The sequence below is a fragment of the Eschrichtius robustus genome, chromosome 1 (genome assembly GCF_028021215.1).
Source record: "Eschrichtius robustus isolate mEscRob2 chromosome 1, mEscRob2.pri, whole genome shotgun sequence".
Classification (NCBI taxonomy): domain Eukaryota; kingdom Metazoa; phylum Chordata; class Mammalia; order Artiodactyla; family Eschrichtiidae; genus Eschrichtius; species Eschrichtius robustus.
Window position 1 is genome coordinate 42,979,970 of NC_090824.1, and position 21,514 is coordinate 43,001,483.

Consider the following 21,514-nt stretch of genomic DNA (forward strand, 5'->3'; position numbering starts at 1 on the left):
CGTTAAGGATAGAATGGAGGAAGTCTCTAATGATTATATTTACTATTAAAGAGTTATTGGGAAGTTTGAACTTTAGTAAAATGTTTTCAAGAAATTTGTATAGATTAATATAGGAGGTTTTAAAAAAATCACTGTGAGGAGATTTTGAAAAGAGAGAATTAAAGAAACAAATGTTTAAAGCAGAATATTTAATAAACAATAACATTTGAGATTTTATCTAATTTAAAAATGCACCCCGGATTACAGATGCTCTTATGAGTGTTTGAAATTTGGAATTTGCAAATGGTGTTTGAAAAGCCAATAAACGCTCTCACTCAACTTATTGGACAAATGTAGATGATATGGATGCTTTTGGAAGGCTCATTGTTTGGATTTCAGCTTCTGATGAAGACTCTGACGGACCCAACCATAGCGAAATGCCTAGATCTTGGGTGAAACACATGCTTTAGTACATTAATGAAATTGCAAGCAGTCAGAAAAAATCTCCAAAGACTGTACTTTTTAGCTCAATCCATCCCGAAGTGAGCTGAAACCCAACAAGTGAGCTGTAAGGAGAAAGCAAATTGGAAAGGTAAAGGCACTCTAGGACAGTAGTAATATCAGGAGTCTACATTTGGACTTGTAGCAAGAAGAGGGACCCAGATTGAAATTTCCACATTAAGTCTGTATCTTTAAAAGGGGAATAAAATAGTTCCAGGTTTGTATCACAACCTGACTCCCTACAAAAGCAGATGTAAATGCTCTCTGGAAAAGAGCATGCCCAATTGAGATGCAGAGTTTACCCACAGATTAAAATCAGGCAAATATGGTATCATAATAAAAGGTCAATAAACTAACAAGGAAACAAACAGCCATGATTGAGAGTCAGCAGAAAAGTCAAACAGTTGATTGGCATACTCCTTATCCAGGACCTTAGGTACTAAAATGATCAGAGTAGAATATAAAATAACCATGGAAAAAAAGGTTGAAGGAAAGAAAAGATGAAATCACAAAAATGAGCAAGGAATAAGAAACTAACAAAATTGACCCAGCAGATTTTTTAAAAGAACCAAATAGGGCTTCACTGGTGGCGCAGTGGTTAAGAATCCGCCTGCCAATGCAGGGCACATGGGTTTGAGCCCTGGTCCGGGAAGATCCCACCTGCCACGGAGCAACTAAGCCCATGCGCCGCAACTACTTAGCCTGCGCTCTAGAGCCTGTGAGCCACAACTACTGAGCCCGCATGCCACAACCACTGAAGCCCGTGCGCCTAGAGCTCGTGCTCCACAACAAGAGAAACCACCGCAATGAGAAGCCCACGCACCGCAACGAAGAGTAGCCCCTGCTCACCACAACTAGAGAAAGCCTGTGGGCAGCAACGAAGACCCAATGCAGCCAAAAATGAAAAAAAAAAAAAAAAAAGGAACCAAATAAAGCATTTAGAAATAAAAATAGAATTGTTGGGGAAAAACCTTTGATAATTAAATGGTTAAATATGCAATAAGGGAGAGTTAGTGAACAGGAAGATCAGTTTGAAGACATTATAGAGAGTGTAGCACCAAGAGACAGCAAGTGAGTCAACAAGAAGGAAAAGAATAGAAAAAGTGGGAACGAATAAAGGAACAAATTCAAATATATCAATAATGACGGTAAATACAAGGGAACCAAATATGGTGTTAGCTGTGGGATTTTTATAGATGTCCTCTTTCAGGTTGAGAAAGTTTGTGCCTTTTTCTAGTTTGCTGAAACTTTTTCGTTTTGTTTTGTTTTTTGCTCATTAATGGATACTGGATTTTGTCAAATGGTTTTTCCGAATCTGTGTTTCGGAATTGAGATGATGATATGGTTTTTCTGTTAATATGGTGAATTATACTAATTGATTTTTTTTATCGTTGGAGTATAGTTGCTTTACACTATACTGACTGATTTTTTTAAAAATTTTATTTATTTATTTATTTATTTATTTATTTATGGCTGTGTTGGGTCTTCGTTTCTGTGTGAGTGCTTTCTCTAGTTGTGGCAGGCTCAGTAATTGTGGCTCATGGGCCAGCCGCTCCGCGGCATGTGGGATCTTCCCAGACCTGGGCTCGAACCTGTGTCCCCTGCATTGGCAGGCAGATTCTCAACCACTGCGCCACCAGGGAAGCCCTGATTGATTTTTGAATGTTAAGACAACTTTGTAGTTTTGGGATAAGCCCAACTGTATCATCCTTTTTATGTATTGGTTTCAGTTTGCTAAAATTTTCAAACAAAATAAAATTTAATACAAAATGCACTAATGGACATATAAAAAATAGTGTACCAAACTATTAGAGAATACACATTATCTTAAAGCACACATGAAATATTTACAAAGACTGACCATATGCTAGTCCATAAAGCAATCTTGACAGATTTCAAAGAATTGGTACCATGCAGGCCAATTCCCTGATGTCTGTTCAATTTAGTTAGACATTTAAAATAAAAAGATAAATTGTCCTGTACCTTTGAAAATTAAAAAAACACACTTCTAAATAACTTACGCATCAAAGAAAAATTATAGTACAAAATAAGAATAATTAAAACAGAATCATAGTGAAATATTATATCAAAACTTGTAAGATGAAGGTTAAACGAATATTTAAAAGGAAATATTTAGCCTTTAAAGAAGAAAGTCTGAAAATTAGTGACCCAAGCAGCCTCCACCTTAAGCTATAAAAACAGAAGAACCCCAAAGAAAATAGAAAGAATGAAGGAATAAAAATAAGATTTCATTATTCTATTTTTCCATTTCATTAATCCATGACAGTTTGACTAACTTTTTGTAAAATTTGTATGGAAGAACAAAAGCCCAAGAAGTAATTGCCAGTGCACTGCTGAAGAAGAGGAATAAATTGGAGGAGCCCAAGAAGTAATTGCCAGTGCACTGCTGAAGAAGAGGAATAAATTGGAGTCTTTATATTAAGACTTATAAAGCTCTTATTATATCTTTATATATTCAGACAATGTGGTCATGGACAGGGATAGTTAAAATAACTAATGGAACAGAATAGAGAGCATTGAAACAGACACACTCCTGTAGGGGTTCTTAATGTAGGATAGAGGTGGCACTACGGAGTCGTGGGGAAAGCATTTTTTTTTTCCCAATAAAAGTTTTGGGACAATTGGTTGTCCGTTTGGAAAAAAATTAAATCAGATTGAATGTACCCTGATACACAAAACCCAATTCCATATGGTTTAAAAACAGATGTAAAAGATGAAACAAAAATCTGAGAAAAATTATAAAATATCTTTCTGAACTAAGGATACAGAAGGATTTTTAAAATCATGACACAAAAATTGCTTACCACAAAGGAAAATATTGATAAATTCAGCTATATTAAAACTGAAAACTTTTCTAAAAATATACTAGAAAGGCAGTGAATGTACAACTTCTAAAATTAGGGAAGGTATTTGTAATACATATCACTGATGAAGGATTGTGTCCAGAATAGAAAGAACTCCAAAAAATCAATAGGAAATGACAGACAACTTAAAAGAAAAAGGAGCAAACATGTGAATAGGCATTTCACAGAGATACACAAACTTATGATAAGATACACAACCTCATAAGTAATTAGGGAAATGCAAATTACCTCTACAGTGACCCATCATTTTATACACACTAGATTGAAAAGAAAAAGTTTGACAATAGCAAAGGTTGGTAAGGATGTGGAGCTAAGGAAATATATCTAGACATCATTTAGCATGTTGAACACCTCCATTCCTTTTGACCGAGCGAGTCCACTTTTAGGAATATGCCTTAGAGAAACCAGTGAGTAGATCCACTAGAGATCATATATGAATGTTCATAACAGTACTATGCATAACAGCAAAAAAAAATTGGCAACAACTAAATAACCCAAAAGTTTATTCACATGAAGCTAAATAAATAAATTGTGACATGCTTGCAAAATGGAATACCATAAATTGGTGAAATTAACAAACCAGTGTTTTGTTAGATGTGTGAAACCTAAAGTCATAATTTTGAGTGGAAAAAAACGTCCCAGAATATAACATTCAGTAATTCTTTCTCCATTACATGCTTCTAATTGAAGTATAGTTGATTTACAATGTTTCAGCTGTACAGCAAAGTGATTCATCGTTCAGTAACTTTTTATGGCGTTCAGGGGAAGTAGGTGGTTAAGATGATAGAGGAATATGCAAACAGATGCCACAGTAGTAATATTCCAGTTCTTTAGCTGAATGGTGAGTTCTCTGGAGGTGATTTCATTATTATGCTTAATAACAGAAACATTATATACACTTTCTCTTGTATATATCTAATATTACATGATAAAAATGAAGAAGCACTTAGTTGGCAGAAATATTTAAGATTTAAGAAATGTAATGAAATTTAACATTGTGAGCTGCTGCATTTTGTGGTCATTATTTCAGTAGTTTCTGGGGTTTCTCAATCCCTTTCAACCTCAGGGAGCCATCTGCTGGAGAATTGCTTCATCTCCTCAAAACAAGTTTAATCTTTTTTTCCTCTGGCCTTTAAGTTTTGCATCCCATTTGAAGCCAAAGTTAAAAATAAACCTGGAGAATTAAGGCAGTACCATCCCTAGTACTTCAGTCGCTCTTTATGTGTGGAAACCATTTTGCTACAGTGGCTCTTGATTACATTGTATAGGGGTTCCCAGGAAAACACTTGCCAACAAGTGTTTCTTCTTTTAAAAGTCTGCCACTTGGATGTGTCACAGCCATTCCGTTTACAGGGGAAATGGGAGAAAGACTCACGCTTAGACTCTTCCCAGAGAATTCACCCTGTTTCTTTTCATGGTATCCTTCCTCTTCTTCACGTGTCCTAATTTGTGTCCCTTAGATTTAATTTTAAACTTTGTAAAGGAAAGAAAAAGAGAGGTTTGACCCTGAAACCTAATGAATAAATAGGCAAAAGACAAGGATTCAAATTAATCATTGCTATTCTAAAGAGACAGAAAGTACAGGCAGGAGCCTATTCTTCCTATAAGTCAAGGATAGAGAGGTCACGTTGGGGAACAAGTGTTACAGGTGGGATTCTTCCTACTCCTATTGTTGGGATGACATTCTCAACCAAGGGTTCCCCTTGGACTCATCAGCAATACTCTGGGAATGCTAGCTATGTCTCTATCTTCTGGAAATCTTACAATGTCTAAACTGTGATAAAAATGGATTGAGAGAAACTGAGCATCTTTGGTGGGAACTGTCTATTATACGGTAACTGGACTTTGTAACAGAACCAGATTACTCGGGCCCAGACCCCAGGGCAAACTTTCTCCCATATCTTCTATTGATTTTGTTGGGAAGATCATGGCCCTGGTTCTGAACAAAATGAAAACTCTTGGTTTTGGTAACCTTAGGCAGAAATGTTTGCAGTAAATAAAGAAAACAGAGAGAGTCAAAATTTGGGGTTTAACAAACCCATTTGAGGCTCTGCTGTGATATTTGAGCACCCGAGGCAGTTATATCACCAGTGAAGTAGGCTGTAAGTAATACAGAGCTTATAAAACTTGCTCTCCTTAGCCAACTGTGTACATTTGGAGAATAATGCCTGCAAAGCATTTTGACTTCCTCAGAAGAAAAGCCCCATGTAAGTACAAGGTATTGTTATGGGTTATGAAACAGCTGTGAAGAGATTCTGTCAGAGAGTGGCCAGACACATGAAGTTGGCTTAGAGATGGTACTGTCTAGACATATTTTTTTTTCTTCCTGCCACTTGCAACAGGCATTTTTTTTCTTCCTGCCACTTGCAACAGGCATTTCTGTTTGAGCTGTTGCCACACTACTTAATATGATCAAGCATCTCTTGGCCACGTGGCACGTAACCTGGCATCTCTGTTTAAGGTTTTACAGTTTTAATTTTAACTGTTTCAGTTCACCTCAAGCCCATCAATCAGAAATCAAACCATGTTCTAGACCCTGTTGCAGGCTGAGCTGCCTAATGTCCAAACACCTGTGTAGGCGCTTTGGCTGACACCTAAGTCAGTTTTCTCACTATTGTTAGGTGTCAGAATTCTTGACATTGGACATGCTAGCCAGTGACTTGATCTTGGTAAGAGTACTACGGAAAAATCCGTTAGCTCCACAGCAAGTAGCCTTAGTCATTGCCTGACTGTGCATCCTGAATTCAGTGGGACGCCTTGAGCAGATGCTGGTTCAGCACGAGTGACCAGGGAATTTTATGTAATCCATGTCAGGTGTTTGGGAGTGGGAGCGGTGCGAAGTGGTGGGAGGATTTTGCCTCTCACGGGAGATGGTTACTCGGAAACCATCATGACTGCCCCTTTGGTTGCTGTTAGCATCAGCGTTATTGTTTGGTTTTATGAAGTAATCGGTGTCCAGTCAACCTGGGAAAAAGAAGCATCAGTTACGAGGATGCACTTTCCACTCCAGGGGACATGACTAGAAGAAACTTCTTAGGCTGAACTCTCTGAACCTTCACTTCCTGGGTTGCAGTGTTCTTTAGGGATTCTCAGGACAAATATAACTTCAGTCTCTGGTCACTGTCGCCAGATGTTGATATATGAGGTGTATCTGTTATAAGTGGTAAACCAAGAGCATTTTTAAAGGTTCATTTTTTCTTTTTCTGTGCTATCTTTATATGGAATAATTGTGCGTGTGTGTTTTATGTTGATCCACGTGCTTATTTGGGATTCAGATAAATGAAAATAAAATTTGGGTTTATCTTAACCCCAAATTACAAAATTCAGAAAGCATTACCCCATAGCCTTTAACGTATAACCTGGTAGTGTTATTTGAATGAGTTCTTCGTTTAGTTTCAGTTCTTTGAGTTGGGGATCCTGTTATTGTTTTTGGCACAGTTTTATTTGCTGAATGATTATTTCATGTGATTATCCTTTGTGCTCAGAGGTGTTCATAACATTATTATTTCTCTTAGATGCAACTATTGAAAGACTGGCTAAATACAGATGACTTTCTTTTCAGTTTTTATTAGTGCAAGAAGCACGCATACAACTCTGGGTTCTTTTGTACCTGTCCATTTGATATGTTGCCTTTGTGCTTGTCGCAAGATCACTCAGAGGAATGTGTTACTAATTGCTTATTAAATGCTATTCTGTGTTTCCTTAGATCTAGTTGTTTTGGATCTAGCTCACTGACTGTGCATTCCTCCGTCAATCAATTCATTCAGCAAATACTGAGTGCTGCAGACTGCCAGGCACTGGGTTGGTCACTGGTGATACAGCAGAGGACAAGATTGTCCTTCCTTTATCCAATAGTTTTTCACCTTTCTGGGCCAAGCTGCTGTAAAATACATTATTTTGCTAATATTAGAAAGGTTATCATACCTGTTTTTGTTACTGATCTGTAATAGTAGTCAACATTCCACTGGAAATTGCAGCAGGGTACAGGTGACATTCTACTAAAGATGTTTAACAGCTACAAAATGGTTGTAGCCTCCTAAAAAATAAGAAAATTCCCTGGCAGAAAAAGATAATGAGGGAATAAAGCTAGACTAAAGGAGAACTCTCACTCCTGTAAGGCTTGTCTCCCTCCTATTTTCTCTGCACAGTTTCTGAAACTTCCTTTTTCTATAGCTGTCTCCCCAGGCTTGCTCAGGTATTAAAAGTGACAACTAGTAAACCTTATACAGTCCTTTGTGTTGAAGGTCAGTGTTGCTGGGACAAGGAGAAGACTTTCCTCTTTCACCCCACACGTCAGACAGGGTCCTTCCTTTCCCTTTCTCAATATACAATTGAATAATTGTATATTACTCAATCGTGTGTTTCTGGAGAGAGTATTCCTCAGTTTTATTGTCTGGCTTGGAGTTAGACATCTCATGTCGGGCATTTCAGGGCAGGGAGGAGAAGGAAGGCTTTACCATGGGGGGTGAGTGTGGGAGAGATTGTGAGACATGAGACACGTTGACCTGAGCAAGGTCCTCCAAATCCCATCGTGAAGGCAGCAAACATTTTGTTTGCGTAGACTTGCATAGATGCTGCCCTCTCCTCAGGATGCAAAAGGATGGAGGAAGATGACTTTTGAGGTCCCGTTCATTATTTTTATAGCTCTGTATTCCTCCCCTCAGCTTTACTGAGGTATAATTGACAAATTAAATTGTAAGATATTTAACGTGTATGCTGGTGAGTTGATACACACATACATTGTGAAAGGATTTCCACCATCAGATTAACACATTCATTGTCTCACATATTTACCTTTTTTATTTTTGGTGAGAACATTTAAGTTCTGTTCTCACAGCAAATTTCAATTGTACAATATGGTGTTTTCAGCTGTAGTCACCATGTTATACATTAGATCCTCAAACTTTATTCATCTTATAACTGAAAGTTTGTATCCTTTTGCCAACTTCTCCCTATTTCCACCTGTAACGGCAGACCCTGGCAATCACTTTTCTATTCTTTGTATGAGTTAGACTTTTTTTTTTTTTTGATTCCGCGTGTAAGTGATACCATGTAGTATTTGTCTTTCTCTGTCTGGTTTATTTCACTTAGCATAATGCCCTCCAGGTTCATCCATGTTGCAAATGACAGGATTTCTTTTTTTTTTTTAAAGGCTGAATAATATTCCATTTATGTTATAATATATTTATATTATATTACACCTATTTATGGGTATAATATAAATTATATAATATGAATAATACATATAAATATTTATAAATATATACCACATCTTTATCCATTCATCCATTGATGGCCACTTAGGTTGTTTCCCTACCTTGGCTCTTGTGAATAATGCTGCTGTGAATGTGGGGCTGCAGATGTTCCTTCAGGGCAATGATTTCATTTCCTTTAGATATATACTAAGAAGTGGGATTGCTGGATCATATAGTTAGCTCTATATTTTAAAGAAGAGGAACTGACTGAACACACTGAGGACCAAATAGAAGTTGTCCTTGGTGGTTGGTGGTGGTCAGAGCAGGGGTCCCCAACCCCAGGGCCGTGGACCAGTACCGGGCCGTGGCCTGTTAGGAACCGGGCTGCACAGCAGGAAGTGAGCAGCGGGTGAGCAAGCCAAACTTCATCTGCCATTCCGCATTGCTCCCCATCTCTCGCATTACTGCCTGAACCATCCCCCGTCAACCCCCGCGGTCTGTGGAAATATTGTCTTCCACGAAACCGGTCCCTGGTGCCAAAAAGGTTGGGGACTGCTGGGTCAGAGGACAACGGTTCAATGATGAGAGCTGGAAATCCATGGCTCAGAGCTCTGGCTTCGCCTTTGACGTTCTTAGGGGATCAGTATCATATTGTCACAATTATTCCATCTAGTACAACCCTCTTAGGTTTGTGGAGAGGAAACGTAACTAAAAGTGATTTTATAACATTTTAAAAATAATGAAATGTTCTTTTTAGCCTATGACAAATTTCTGTCTATAGCAGGAAGGTCAGCAAAATTGTCAAATAGTCTTGATGATCCCTGGTAGTTTTCTCCATAATCCAGTGACCCTGTTACTTTTTCTCTATCCACTGTCCTTCTCAACTTCTCTTTAGCTAGAGTCCCTGGTCCATCTTTTTTACCCCCCCAGCTTTATGGAGATTTTATTGACATATAACATATGTAAGTTTAAGGTGATGATTTGATACACACACACACACACACACACACACGGTAATCATTTTGAGATATATATATATATATATACATATATATATATATATATATATATATACATATATGTATATATATATATATATATATATTGCAAAATGATTACCACAGTAAGGTTAGTTAACACTTCCATCCCCTCACATAATTACCATTTTTTTTGGTATGGTGATAACATTTAAGATCGCCTGTCTTAATAACTTTCAAGTATATGATACTGTGTTGTTAATCATAGTCACCATGCTGTACATTAGATGCCCAGACACAATCAACTGCTTCTTCGTCCCCCCCTCCCCTATTGAGCTCTCCTAGCAAAACTTGGCTCTGGTTAAATGTCTCTGCCTACTCTACCCCTCCACCCAGTCCTGCACCCAAGCAGCTGAATGTGGCTGAAGAAAAACACACGATCATCTTAACACGCCTTACTTTAAATTTATGACATCACATCTCATGTGGACTCATAGGGTTGCCTGGCGGTCCTACCTCATTTTCCCCAAGAATTCACTCACACACTCTTCAAGATGACTATTTCACACTTTTTCCTGTTGCCTCAAACCACCAACATTTCTCTTCTCCTTTCCAGTTTTTTATTTGACTAAGTAAAGAAATATGATAACTTTCACGTATTCCCACCACCAAATCTACCCACCCGCTGGCACCTGTGCCTGCTACGGCAGAGGATGTAGTTGAGCTGGCCGTGCACTGGGCCCCCTCCCCTCTCTGTAATAGCAAAGAAGCCAACCTTATATGGTGGCCACTACGTGCCAGGCTTAGTTCTAAGTACCTGATATATTAACTAATGTAATCCTTACAACAGCCCTGTGAGGTAGGACTCATACCAGTTTTACAGTGAGAGAGCTGAGGCACACCAAAATTCAGTAACTTGTCCAAAATCACTCAGCCATAATAAGTCTGTGTGGCTCCAGGGTCCATGTGTGTAACCTGTCCATTATACCTCATCTCTTGGGGCATTCCTCTAGCCGCTCTCTGCTCTCTCCTGCGTCATCAATCTCCCCCTGTCTACCAGATATTACTCATCAATTACAAGCAAATTCTAGTAGCTCCTATTTTAGGAACCTACCCTTGACCCCATATCTCCTTCCAGCTACCCCCTAATGTCCCTGTTCTCTTTTTCAAATTTCTTGTGTTTTCTCTATTTGCTGTGTCTACTTCCATTTTCCTAATTTTCTTTGGAAGCACTTCAGTCTGACTTTTGTCCCTACCATTCCAGGGAAACAAGTTTTGTCAAGGTCACTAATGACTTCCCAAATGTCAAAGCCAGAGTCTCAGTTTGTTACTCAGTCCCTCAATCTTAGTTTTTCTCCCACCTGTGGTCAGTTTTCTGTCTCCTTTGCTGGATCTCCCTCTGCTGGCCAACCTCTAAATGTTCGATTGTCCAGGGCTTGGGCTGGACCACTTCGCTTTCATCCACTCTCATTCTCTTGGTGATCTCAGCCAGTCTCAAGGCTTTAAATATAATTTATAAGTCGATGATTCCTAGGTTTTTATTTCTAGCTTTGACCTTCCTTAGACTTCCAACATTTCCATTTGTATGTCATAGGCACAAGCCACCACACAATTAATATATCTCAAATAAAATTCTTGATTTTGCTCTTTATTCTTTAGTTCCCATTTTCAGTAAAGTGGGGTCTTCCTCCCACATCGCACATTGTAATTATCAGCAAGGCTCTACCTTCAAATTACATCCCAGATTTGACCACTGCTCTCCCTTTCCCCTGGGTTTTGAAATAGCCTCCTATTGGGTCTCCCTGCTTTGTCTCTTGCTCTGATATAGCCTATACTCCGCCCTGCAGCAGAGTCATTCTTTATAAATATATGTTAGATGTGGCCCCTGCCTACCCCTTCCCCCTCATTTCCTGTATTCTCTCTGTCCCTCCCGCCCCCCAGCCAAGTCTTCTTTGCCATTCTTAGAACACAGCAAGCAGACATCTGCCTCAAGGTTTTGGTCTTGCTGTTCCCTCTGTTCTCCTCTGCTTGGAATCTTTAATGACCTAAATGAAACAAGAGAATTCATTATTTTGGTATGATCTCTGTTCAAACTTTACCTTATCAGAAAAACTTTCCTTGATCTCTCCATCTATAATAGTAGTACCGGGCATTTTCTATCTTCTTGCTGGTCTTAATCAGAGTGTAATGTATTGTATATCTATTTGTATATCTCTTTGTTTGCTGTACATCTCCTGAGGGACATATCAGCTCCATGAAGGCAGAAACATCATTGCTCTATCCCTAGTGCCTGGAACTAGGTGTTTGATAAATATTTGTTGAAATTTTGGAACAGTGACAGGTATTAAGGCCCACAAAGTTAAAGGATATATAAGAATGAGAAAGATTAGAGGTAATGTTTTTTTAAGTTAAGAAAACCTGTAAATGATAGATGAAAAGGGATATATGTGGAGAAAATTGTCTGGAAGAAGAAAAGGAAAGTCTCAGAATTCTTGGGTGGCTTTACTCCTCCCTCTCCTCTTTACCATCTAAAGAGCGTTCCCTGTTGCAGTCACCACTGTGTTCGAAGACAAGGGGGAGACCAAGGAAAAGGCCTTCAGTGGATTTTGTGGGCCCTTGTCCGGGACTTCAGGGGTGCCTTCAGGATGTGGGTGGGGGCTCAAAGTATTCCTAGAAAATTAAAATTAATGAAATAAAATGAAATTGGGGGCCTTATGTTTCCTAAACCAACAGTTTTTGAAGCACCACAGATGACACGTTGTGAATTTAACTCTTATGATGATGATGGTAATGATAATGATTTTTTTCATGTGTTGCTTTTCTGACTGTCCTTGATCAATATTTCATTTCCCAGTCCCCTTTAGAATTGTATGGAGAACGTTGATGTAATGGTTTCCCGTCTCTTGGGTCACTCCTCTGTAAGGAACACAGATACAGGAGTGGATTTATGGACCTCTCACTTAACACTGTTGTGAGTTCTACTCACTAATGTGGAAGAAGAACAGAAAGAAAACTGTGCCAACATAATGAATTCTCTTGTTTAGTATTATGAGATAGAAAGAGATTGGAACACTCCTTTTAAATTCTGTTAGTATTTCAGTGTGCTTTCTAACAGATAAATCTTTAATGATCTCCAGAAAACAGGAAGAGGATGTTTCCTACCCTTGTAAGTATAAATATGGCTTTAACAAAAATCCGTATTACCTGAACTTTGACTCCCAATAAACATAATGCATGATAATCATCTGACATAGCTGTGGTTTTGAAAGTTTAAAATGTGAGTCTACAGTGGGGCTGTAATCCCACAAAGCTCATATTGCTCAACTTTGGCTATAAAATTTGTTTTGAAAGGCCAATCATGATTGTTTTGTAGTGTTTGGGTCATTTCAAAAGATTCATTTGTATGCACTCACTGTATTTCTTCATGTTCCCTTTGCTTTCTTCTTGCCTAGAGGGAGAAGAAGATGAGGATGAAGAAGATGAGGAGGAGGAAGATGAGGAGGATAAAGATGCAGACTCCCTGGATGAGACCTTGGGTGGTGACACCGAGCTGCCTGGGTTTACTCTCCCTGGCATCACGTCTCAGGAACCTGGCTTAGAGCAGGGAAACGTGGTCTCTTTGGAGGGAGCCACCTACCAGGTGCCGGACACCATCGAGTGGGAACAGCAGAGTCAGGGCCTGGGTAAGAGTCATGTGTGTTTCTTTCCCTCCTCTCTCCCCTCATTTTAGTTTTCTTAGGTGACAGCTTTCCTTCATTGGCATAGATTATGGAACAAAATGGATCTTCTGTTTACGGGTGTTTCTCAGTTCTTTCTTCAGTATGTTTATATTTATGCTCTTCAATAGTCAGGCTCCAAACAGTCTCCATCTGCCCACGAAGAGCACGGTTACCTAATTTTTGGAAGGAATTCCATCTTTCCTTCCCAGCTGGAGGACAGCTGTCGGCTATGGGAGGACTTCCAAATGGGGAGGAATTGTGTGTAACCAGTCAACTGCACAAGCAGTGTGAATGGACTGGAGTCAGAAAACAAATGTATTTTGTCATCCTCTGTCCTTTTAGAATTTCCTCCCTGGGGAAATTCTTCCTTCACTTCTGGGTGAGCTTGCAGCCGTCCCATGACTTTTCTGCTCATTCTCGTGGTTGCATTTCATCATCAAATACAATCTTGTTTCAGCAGTTAGTGTCCAGACAACTCCAAGCTTACCCTCTCTTGTGCCCAGCCTGGATTTTCGGTGAGAGTCTCCGCCGATGCAGGCTGACCCCGACTCTGACACTCTCTTCCTGTCATCAGGGACGTTCCTCTGTCTGTCTCCTCTTACCTTTTTCTGGAGAGATGCTATTAAGCTCTGGGTGATTCTTTGAGGCCTCACTCTCTTGACCTGAGGGGAAGTGACCTCTTCTCCAAAGAAATCTCCCTGAAACTCTTTTAGTCTTTAAAAGACCCGTTTATACCTTAAGTACAGCAGAGGTTAGATTTAAGAGTCATATAACCAGCGTTTGGAGTATTTCATTGAAAATTTGGATGTTGGTCTTGGACTTCGCTCTGGAATATCATACTAGTGTATCCTGGTGCCTCGGTTGAAACTTCCAATTTAGAATCTTATTACATATGATTTCTTAAAGATTGTTCTCCTCTCCTCCCATGAAAACTCTTTCAGATTAGTGATGAGGAGGGGTAAGTGCATTAAAATAAGTATGGAGTGGGAAGGTCGCATCATCTGTTTATCACACGATTGTGTAGTTTAAAACAAGCTCTCTCGCTTTTTTCAAAGCTCAGACTGAAGTTGGTAAACCTTTAAAGGTTTGCAGTCAAAGGAGGAATCCTTTTCATAATCTCTAAAACTAAGGAAACATGCATAAGGATCTTTAATCTTCTCTTCCATTATAGAATTCTTTCATGAGCTGTCCTTTAGATTTGGTTAATTAATTTATCCAAAAAATGGAACACCTACTATGTTCCTTTGCAAGGCTTTGGAAACAGAGAAAAATAAGGCAGTGCCTTTTCTTGATTAGAGCAGAGCCCACTCGTAAAGGCTTCAGTGCTGGGTGGGTGAATTCTATAATAAAAGTAGGGTATTAGGAGGTCAGAGCAGAAATGTAGAAGGGGGCCATTTAGAGTAGCTTGGAGAGTTCAGAGCTGTCGCTTGAAGGATATATAAGTAGGAGATAGCTTGCAGGAGAAAGAGGTCAAAGACAGAACATACACAGAGGCATTGGAGGGATGAAAGAGCATGGCATAATACAGATGGGTTGGCAAAGAACGCTGTAAGTGTGTAAAAAGAAGCTCTAGGAGATATAACAGCAGACAGGGCTGGAAAGGTAAGGTAAGCAAGGATGCATCACGAAGATCTGTGACTGCCAAGAGATTTTCCCTCGTCCTTTATGAAAACCATTCTAGTGATAGTGCAGTGGAGGAACAGGGGAGGAGCGTGAGACTGGGGAGAGAGAAAGGCCACTTATGAGACCAATGAAATGTCCATGTGAGAAACGAAGGCATGAACTAAGGCAGAGGAAGTGGGATGAAGAAAAAGGAGCCAACCTGAGAGCTTTTCGTCACGGGTACTAACTGATTTGGGGGGATGAGGAAAAATAGAAAGAGAGTTGAGGATGATTTCTAGGTTTTTAGACTGGGCGAACAGATGGAGAGTGATGTCTCTGATGAAGAGAGGGAATAGAGGGAGCGACTTGAACTTGGCATATTGGGGAGATGATCAGCTAATTCTGGGCACATTGAATATGAGGAGCCTGTAGGGTGTCCAGGATGGACTTCGATTTTGAGTCTTGAATTCAGGGAAGAAGTCTGGGACTGAGAAATTATTCTGGGATTATCACCCTCTAGGTTGGCATAAAGGTTGTAGTTGAAATGTACCTGGGATTTCCTGTGGAATATGCTTATGGTAAGCAGAGGAGGTGATAAAGGATGGACTTCCACTGGACAGGCAGAAGGTATCATACATGTGCATACAATGCTGTATTTACTAAATTATTTCCTGAACAAATCCGGCATGTAATTGGGCAGTAATTACTTTAAAAACATATCAAATGAAACTGCTAAAAGCTTATAAATATATCAAAATATTATAAAACAAACACAAACACTGGCCTGGGAACATGTGAATAAATATTTAGTCTGAAATGCACCGGTTCTACCTGAACTGGTTGAGATCAATAAAATAAAATACAAAATACCAATGTAACTTATTACAGAGGTTAAACACAAAGACAAAAATCTACACATCAAGTGACTCCTCAGGTAGTGGATTTATAATATGGAAGGATCATGGACAGTTGAACAGTCTTTTAAGTATGGATTGGGTGAATATTTAGGGACTGTACCCCTTTACTGGAGAGAGGGTTGCTTTTGTACAGAGGTACTCTATGGAGGCCATATGGCATCTATTCCTGGACTGTGGTCCAGGAAGCCAATTTTCCCCACTTAGGAAGTTGGCTTACCATCTGTGATAATTATAAGCAATCGGAGAGGCTATGAATCTTAGAAAAATCTGTAGCGGTTACAATTCAAGGGTAGCATGATCATTTGGGCTCTAGCCTTTTTCAACACAAATTTACCATTGAAGAAGAGTCAAATTTTTAAAAAATCAACTTTATTGAGGTATAAATTATATACGATAAACTGCACTCAGAGTATGCAATTCGACGAGTCTTGACGGTTGTCAAGATGGAGGCTACATTCATGTGGCCTCCATCTCACTGAAAATGCAGACTATTTCCATCACTTCCCTTTTGTCCCCCCAATGATTCCTCATGCCCTTTGCAGTCTGTCTCTCTCTCAGTCCCCAATCCCAGGTAACTACCGATCTACTTATATTACTACAGATTAGAGTGCATTTTCTAGAATTTTATATAAGCAGAATCATATAATACATACCTTTATGTACCTGGCTTCTCTCACTTAGCATAATGATTTTGAGATTCAACCATGTTGTGGTCTGTATCAGTAATTTGTTCCCTTTTTATAGCTGGGTAGTATTCAATTGTATGGATATACCACATTTTGTTTATCTAGTCACCTGTTGATGAACATTTGGGTTTTCCCCAGTTTTTGGCTAATAGCAGTTACATTTTAAGGTGTGTAGGGCATGAGGCACAGGACAAATAGCCCTATTGTCCCCCTGTCCTGATTCCAGCCTCCATGCATGGCTAAGGTTTCTTAAATTAGTGATACCAATTTAGTGATCTGCTATGCTTTTAAAAGTGATTTCCCCAAGTCCTGAATTTTTATTTCATATCAGATTTTTCCTTTTAATAAAATTTACCATTTTCCTGGTTGTCTCCTACCTTTTACTGCCACTTCTTTTTCTGATATCTTCAGTTTGCCAACATGTTTTTAGCATTGTAGTTTTCATGGGAACCAAAATAAGGAACAAATCTTTCAAGCCCTTCCTTTTTTTCCACTGTGGGAAGACTGGGTTAGAGTAGTAGTGTCCAGGTCTAGGATTTTATTAGCTCACCAACTTTTTCTTGGAGGGACAGGAGTATTTCCTATTAACTCAAAATGAGTGACAACTTCTGGATCAATGTTAATTGATACAGTTTCCTAAATGTTCTCAGGTCATGTGAAATAGAGGGAAACCTCCCCTATTTGTGATGGATTTTGTGGTACCAAGAATAACGGCTCCCCAAAGATGTTGACATCCTAATCTTTGGAACCTGTGACTATGTTATCTTACATGGCAAAAGGACTTTGCTGATGTGATTAGGTTAAGGATCTTGAGAGGGAGAGGTTATCCTGGATTTTCTGCAAAGGCCCAGTGTGATCACGAGTGTCCTTATAAGCGAGAAGTATCAAGTCAGAGTCGGAGAAGGAGATGTGATGACAGAAGCAGAGGTCAGAGTGATGTGGCCATGAGCAAGGAATTCTGGCAGCTTCCAGAAGCTGGAAAAGGCAAGGAGATGGATTCTCCCCTTGAGCCTCTAGAAGGAACACAACCCAGCTGACACCTTGATTTTTAGTCCCTCAAGACCCATTTTAGACTTTTAACCTCCAGAACTGTAAGGTAATAAATTTGTGTTGTTTTGAGTCCCTAAGTTTGTGGTAATTTGTTACAGTAGAAATAGGAAACTAATACAGATTTCAATAAGTATTTCACGAGCAGCTTCATTTTAGAAGTAGAGCTTGCGTGGCAGCTGTAGTCTGAGTGTGAGTGTTGTAAACTTAACTATAGTTTTTTCTTAATGAATCACTAAAAATGCAAAGATTGAGACCTTTAAAAAGTAATCCAATTTAATATAATTATACTTTAATTGGCCATCTTATTCATTGCTATTTTTAAGTGTGTTATTTTTATTTATAGACTATCACATCCTATTTTACAATATGAGTAGTATTCCAAAGCAAATGCTAAAACCCATAGAAACCTTTAAAAATGAACAGATTGAAGTGGGTAGTTGGGATTGGCTAAAAATAATACATACTCTTTGAATAGATTATCGTTTCATTTTCCGTGAAGTAACAAGAGCAGAAAACTTAGATGACTTTCTGAGGCAAAGCAGTAGATCCATGGCTTAATTCTGTGCACTTCTGTTTTCTGTATTGTCACATACACATTGCCTGTAAAGCTGTGGAGAGAGAGAGCCCAATTTCTTGATCTTGCTGTTGGGAGGTGTGATTGTGGACTGAACTATAGAGGACAGAGAATCAGGAGTGAAAGTTCCATGTTATGACTGAGGTGCATTGATTGGTAAAATGCTAGTAGCATATAGGAAGCTCTTTATTTACATATGCAGAATCAATTTCTTTTCTGATCTAACAAGTTCATTTTCAAATTTATTGGTAAGAACCTGTACAGAGAGCAGATACTGTGACCCACACTACTTCTTATCCTTTCACTATAATAAATCACACGATTATTCTTTTAAAAGTATAAAATCAATATGGGCAAAGTTGAGTCAACATATCCATTTTAATGTTTAAACATGTGCAATGTAATTAATGTCTGGTGATTCTTTCCTCTGTGCATTCTGTATCTGCTAGGATGCCTTTAGCTACACGTAGCAGAAACCTTAAATTGACTTAAAGAGTAAAGAAATATATTTTCTCTGAAAACAAGAAGTCCAGAGATGGAGCTCCTGGGTCAGTTGACTCAGTAGCTCAGCTGTCATTGGTGACTCATGTTTTTCCACCTTGCTGCACTGTCCTCCTTGGGATGTTCACTTTGGCCCCAGGCTGGCCTCCTTACAGTTGCAGTGGCTGAAGCAGTTTCAGATGTCACACCTGGACAAGACATTGCTCAGACAAAGAAGAGGACTGTCTTTTTACTGTGTTCCTTCCTCAGGAGAGAGGAAGACTTTCCAAGAATCCCCCAGTAGAATTCTCACCTCTGATTGGCTGGGATTAGGTCACATGCTCATTTCTAAACAATCATTGACAAGGGGAATGTGATCACATGACTGGTGGAACGGATGGGGGCATGTGTCAATCACTATACCTATCTATGATTTCTGTGTTTTTCTATTTACTTCTCTTGTGGCTGATTCTTATCCATGTTTCTTTTTTTTAAAAATAAATTTATTTATTTATTTATTTATTTTTGGCTGAGTTGGGTCTTCACTGCTGCGCGCGGTCTTTCTCTAGTTGCCTTGAGCGGGGGCTACTCTTCGTTGCGGTTTGCGGGCTTCTCATTGCGGTGGTTTCTCTTGTTGTGGAGCACGGGCTCTAGGCGTGCGGGCTTCAGTAGTTGTGGCACGTGGACTCAGTGGTTGTGGCTTGCGGGCTCCAGAGCGCAGGCTCAGTAGTTGTGGCGCACGGACTTAGTTGCTCCGCGGCATGTGGGATCTTCCCGGACCAGGGCTCGAACCTGTGTCCCCTGCATTGGCAGGTGGATTCTTAACCACTGTGCCACCAGGGAAGTCCCATGTTTCTTTTATCTTCCAAGAATCCTGTGACTAATCTTATTAAACTAATATATTTATCTTAAATATGTTTTGAATTCATGAGTTCTGGATGAGGGCCTGAGGGTGGTGGTATTGTTCCAAGAAGAGACCATTTTTTGGCCACTTTATGGTTTGGTTGATGTTTGAATAGATAAGTCTTCCAAAAGCCATCAGTTAGTTAAGTGCAGAATTACTATAGCTGTCTTCACGTTTTTTTCAAAAGCCTGCATCTAATATTAGGATGGGCTCCTGATTTAGGAAGTGGAATATCTTTCTCTGGAGGTCTTTAGAAAACATGATAAATATTCAATTAACAGTATAGAGATGTTTGTGGAAAGCAGAAGAATGAAGAGCATTCATGTTTCTAGTTTTTCACCAGACATTCATAGAGCACCTACTGAGTGTGTGCTATATGTTGTGGAAAGAGTGAGAGGTTGACCTGTAAAGAGGTAAATTACCATGGGGCAGAGAATGGCTCTATAGATGTGAGGCCAGTGGCTGAGCGATTACACAGTGGGGAATTGAATCATCATTTACAACCAGGGGTTTCTTTGAGCGGGCAGCCATCTGTGGGGTGTGACTTCGGGGGTGCTTGTGTGATCTCTAATTTATATCCCCCTCCCCATTTTAACATGGTGCCTACTCTTCAATATTAAGAGCCTTCCTTTGGATTGCAATAATATATCTTGAGAAAGCCTTACAAAAATGCAGATCTGCTGTCTGGATAGGATAACCCATAAGATGTTATCATGGATTTATTATTATTCATCAGGTTCATTACCTGGTGATTTAGGATGATTTTAATATGAAAGAAAGAGAATGTGTTTTGAATTGGTAGAAAGCTAGAATGAACTGCAGGCAAAGGGTGAGGGGGTTCGGCCTGAGAGAAACTGAGCATTGGTCTGTGAGAAAGTCAGAGCCCTCGTCCTCAAACGTGTCAGCTGTTCTCTTTCTTCTCCCCATCATCCTTCTTGTTCTTTTAGAACACTTAACATGTAGCTAAGACTGAACACTTAAATATAGTGCAACACGGGCTGTGACAGCAAGAAAAAGATGCTCTGTAAAAGATAGTGGGAAGTGTGAGATTTCAAACAACTCTTCACTGCAACAAATGTCAGTGTATTTTGGCATATAACATGTTAAGCTGTGTATTACGAGGTTGCTCAGGAAGTTGCCGGGCTAACGTGGTGAAATATGTGTAAAGAAGGAGAAGGAAAGAAACCTTAATCCAGCGTAACCAGCGCGATGTGAGTGGCAGATTGGCTAAAGCCCCCGCACCAGTGGTTCTCACTCTTGGCTGGAACCCCCTGGAGAGCGACACAAAGTACTGATACCTGGGTCCCACCCACGGAGCACAGCTGTCCTAGACTGGGTCTGCTGGTTGTTCCCTTGGGGTGAGGCAGCTTCTGTTTGTCAAGGGGACGGAGAAAGAGGATTATCAGAAGTGTTCTGTGCTCTATGAATTGAGCCTCCATTAGTAAAGATTTACGTTGCTTGTAATGATCTTTTGTGTATTGGATTAGTGTGCCTTAAAAAAAAAAAAAACCCAGCTTTTTACAGTCACATTGAGATTAAAGTCAATATCCATGGTTTAGTTTTCCCAGAAAGCCCATGGTCACATTGATTTCGGATGCACGCAGCAGTTAAGTGGCAGCTTGCAGCATGCAGCGCGAGTAGTAGCTGGAAGCAAGATCTTAGTTCCCGGACCGGGAGTCCTAACCGCTAGACCACAGCGGGCAGGGGCTAGGGCCTGGATCCCTAGTTCTTGCCTGCCTTGTCAAGAATGAATTCAAGTGAGGAGGCAAAAGGTAAAGAGAAAAGTAAAAAGTTTATTGGAAAAGCAAAGTACATGCGGAAAGATGCACGGGCGAACTCAGAGAGAGAGTCGCGCCTTTGGGAAATACTTAAATTCTTTATAAAAGGGCATTTTTCCAGGTCTTTGTCTTTCTTCTGGCCATTCATCTTGTTTTGCCCCCTCTGGCTGATTTGTCTCAGGACCCTCCCCTTAGGTGTGCACGCACCTTTCAGCCGAGATGGATCTTGACGTGAAGGCGTCTGGGAGAAGCAGGACTCACTGTGGC

The 21,514-nt window shown here is 39.7% G+C and overlaps 1 protein-coding gene across 1 annotated transcript in view; it reads left to right on the top strand.

Moving 5' to 3' along the window:
- Positions 1 to 21,514, top strand: part of ARMH4 (armadillo like helical domain containing 4) — a 128,086-nt gene that overhangs the window by 25,155 nt on the left and 81,417 nt on the right. The window contains exon 4 of the mRNA XM_068525721.1: positions 12,990 to 13,220. Within this exon, the coding sequence (XP_068381822.1) occupies positions 12,990 to 13,220 (231 nt within the window). The remainder of the gene's footprint in view (positions 1 to 12,989; positions 13,221 to 21,514) is intronic.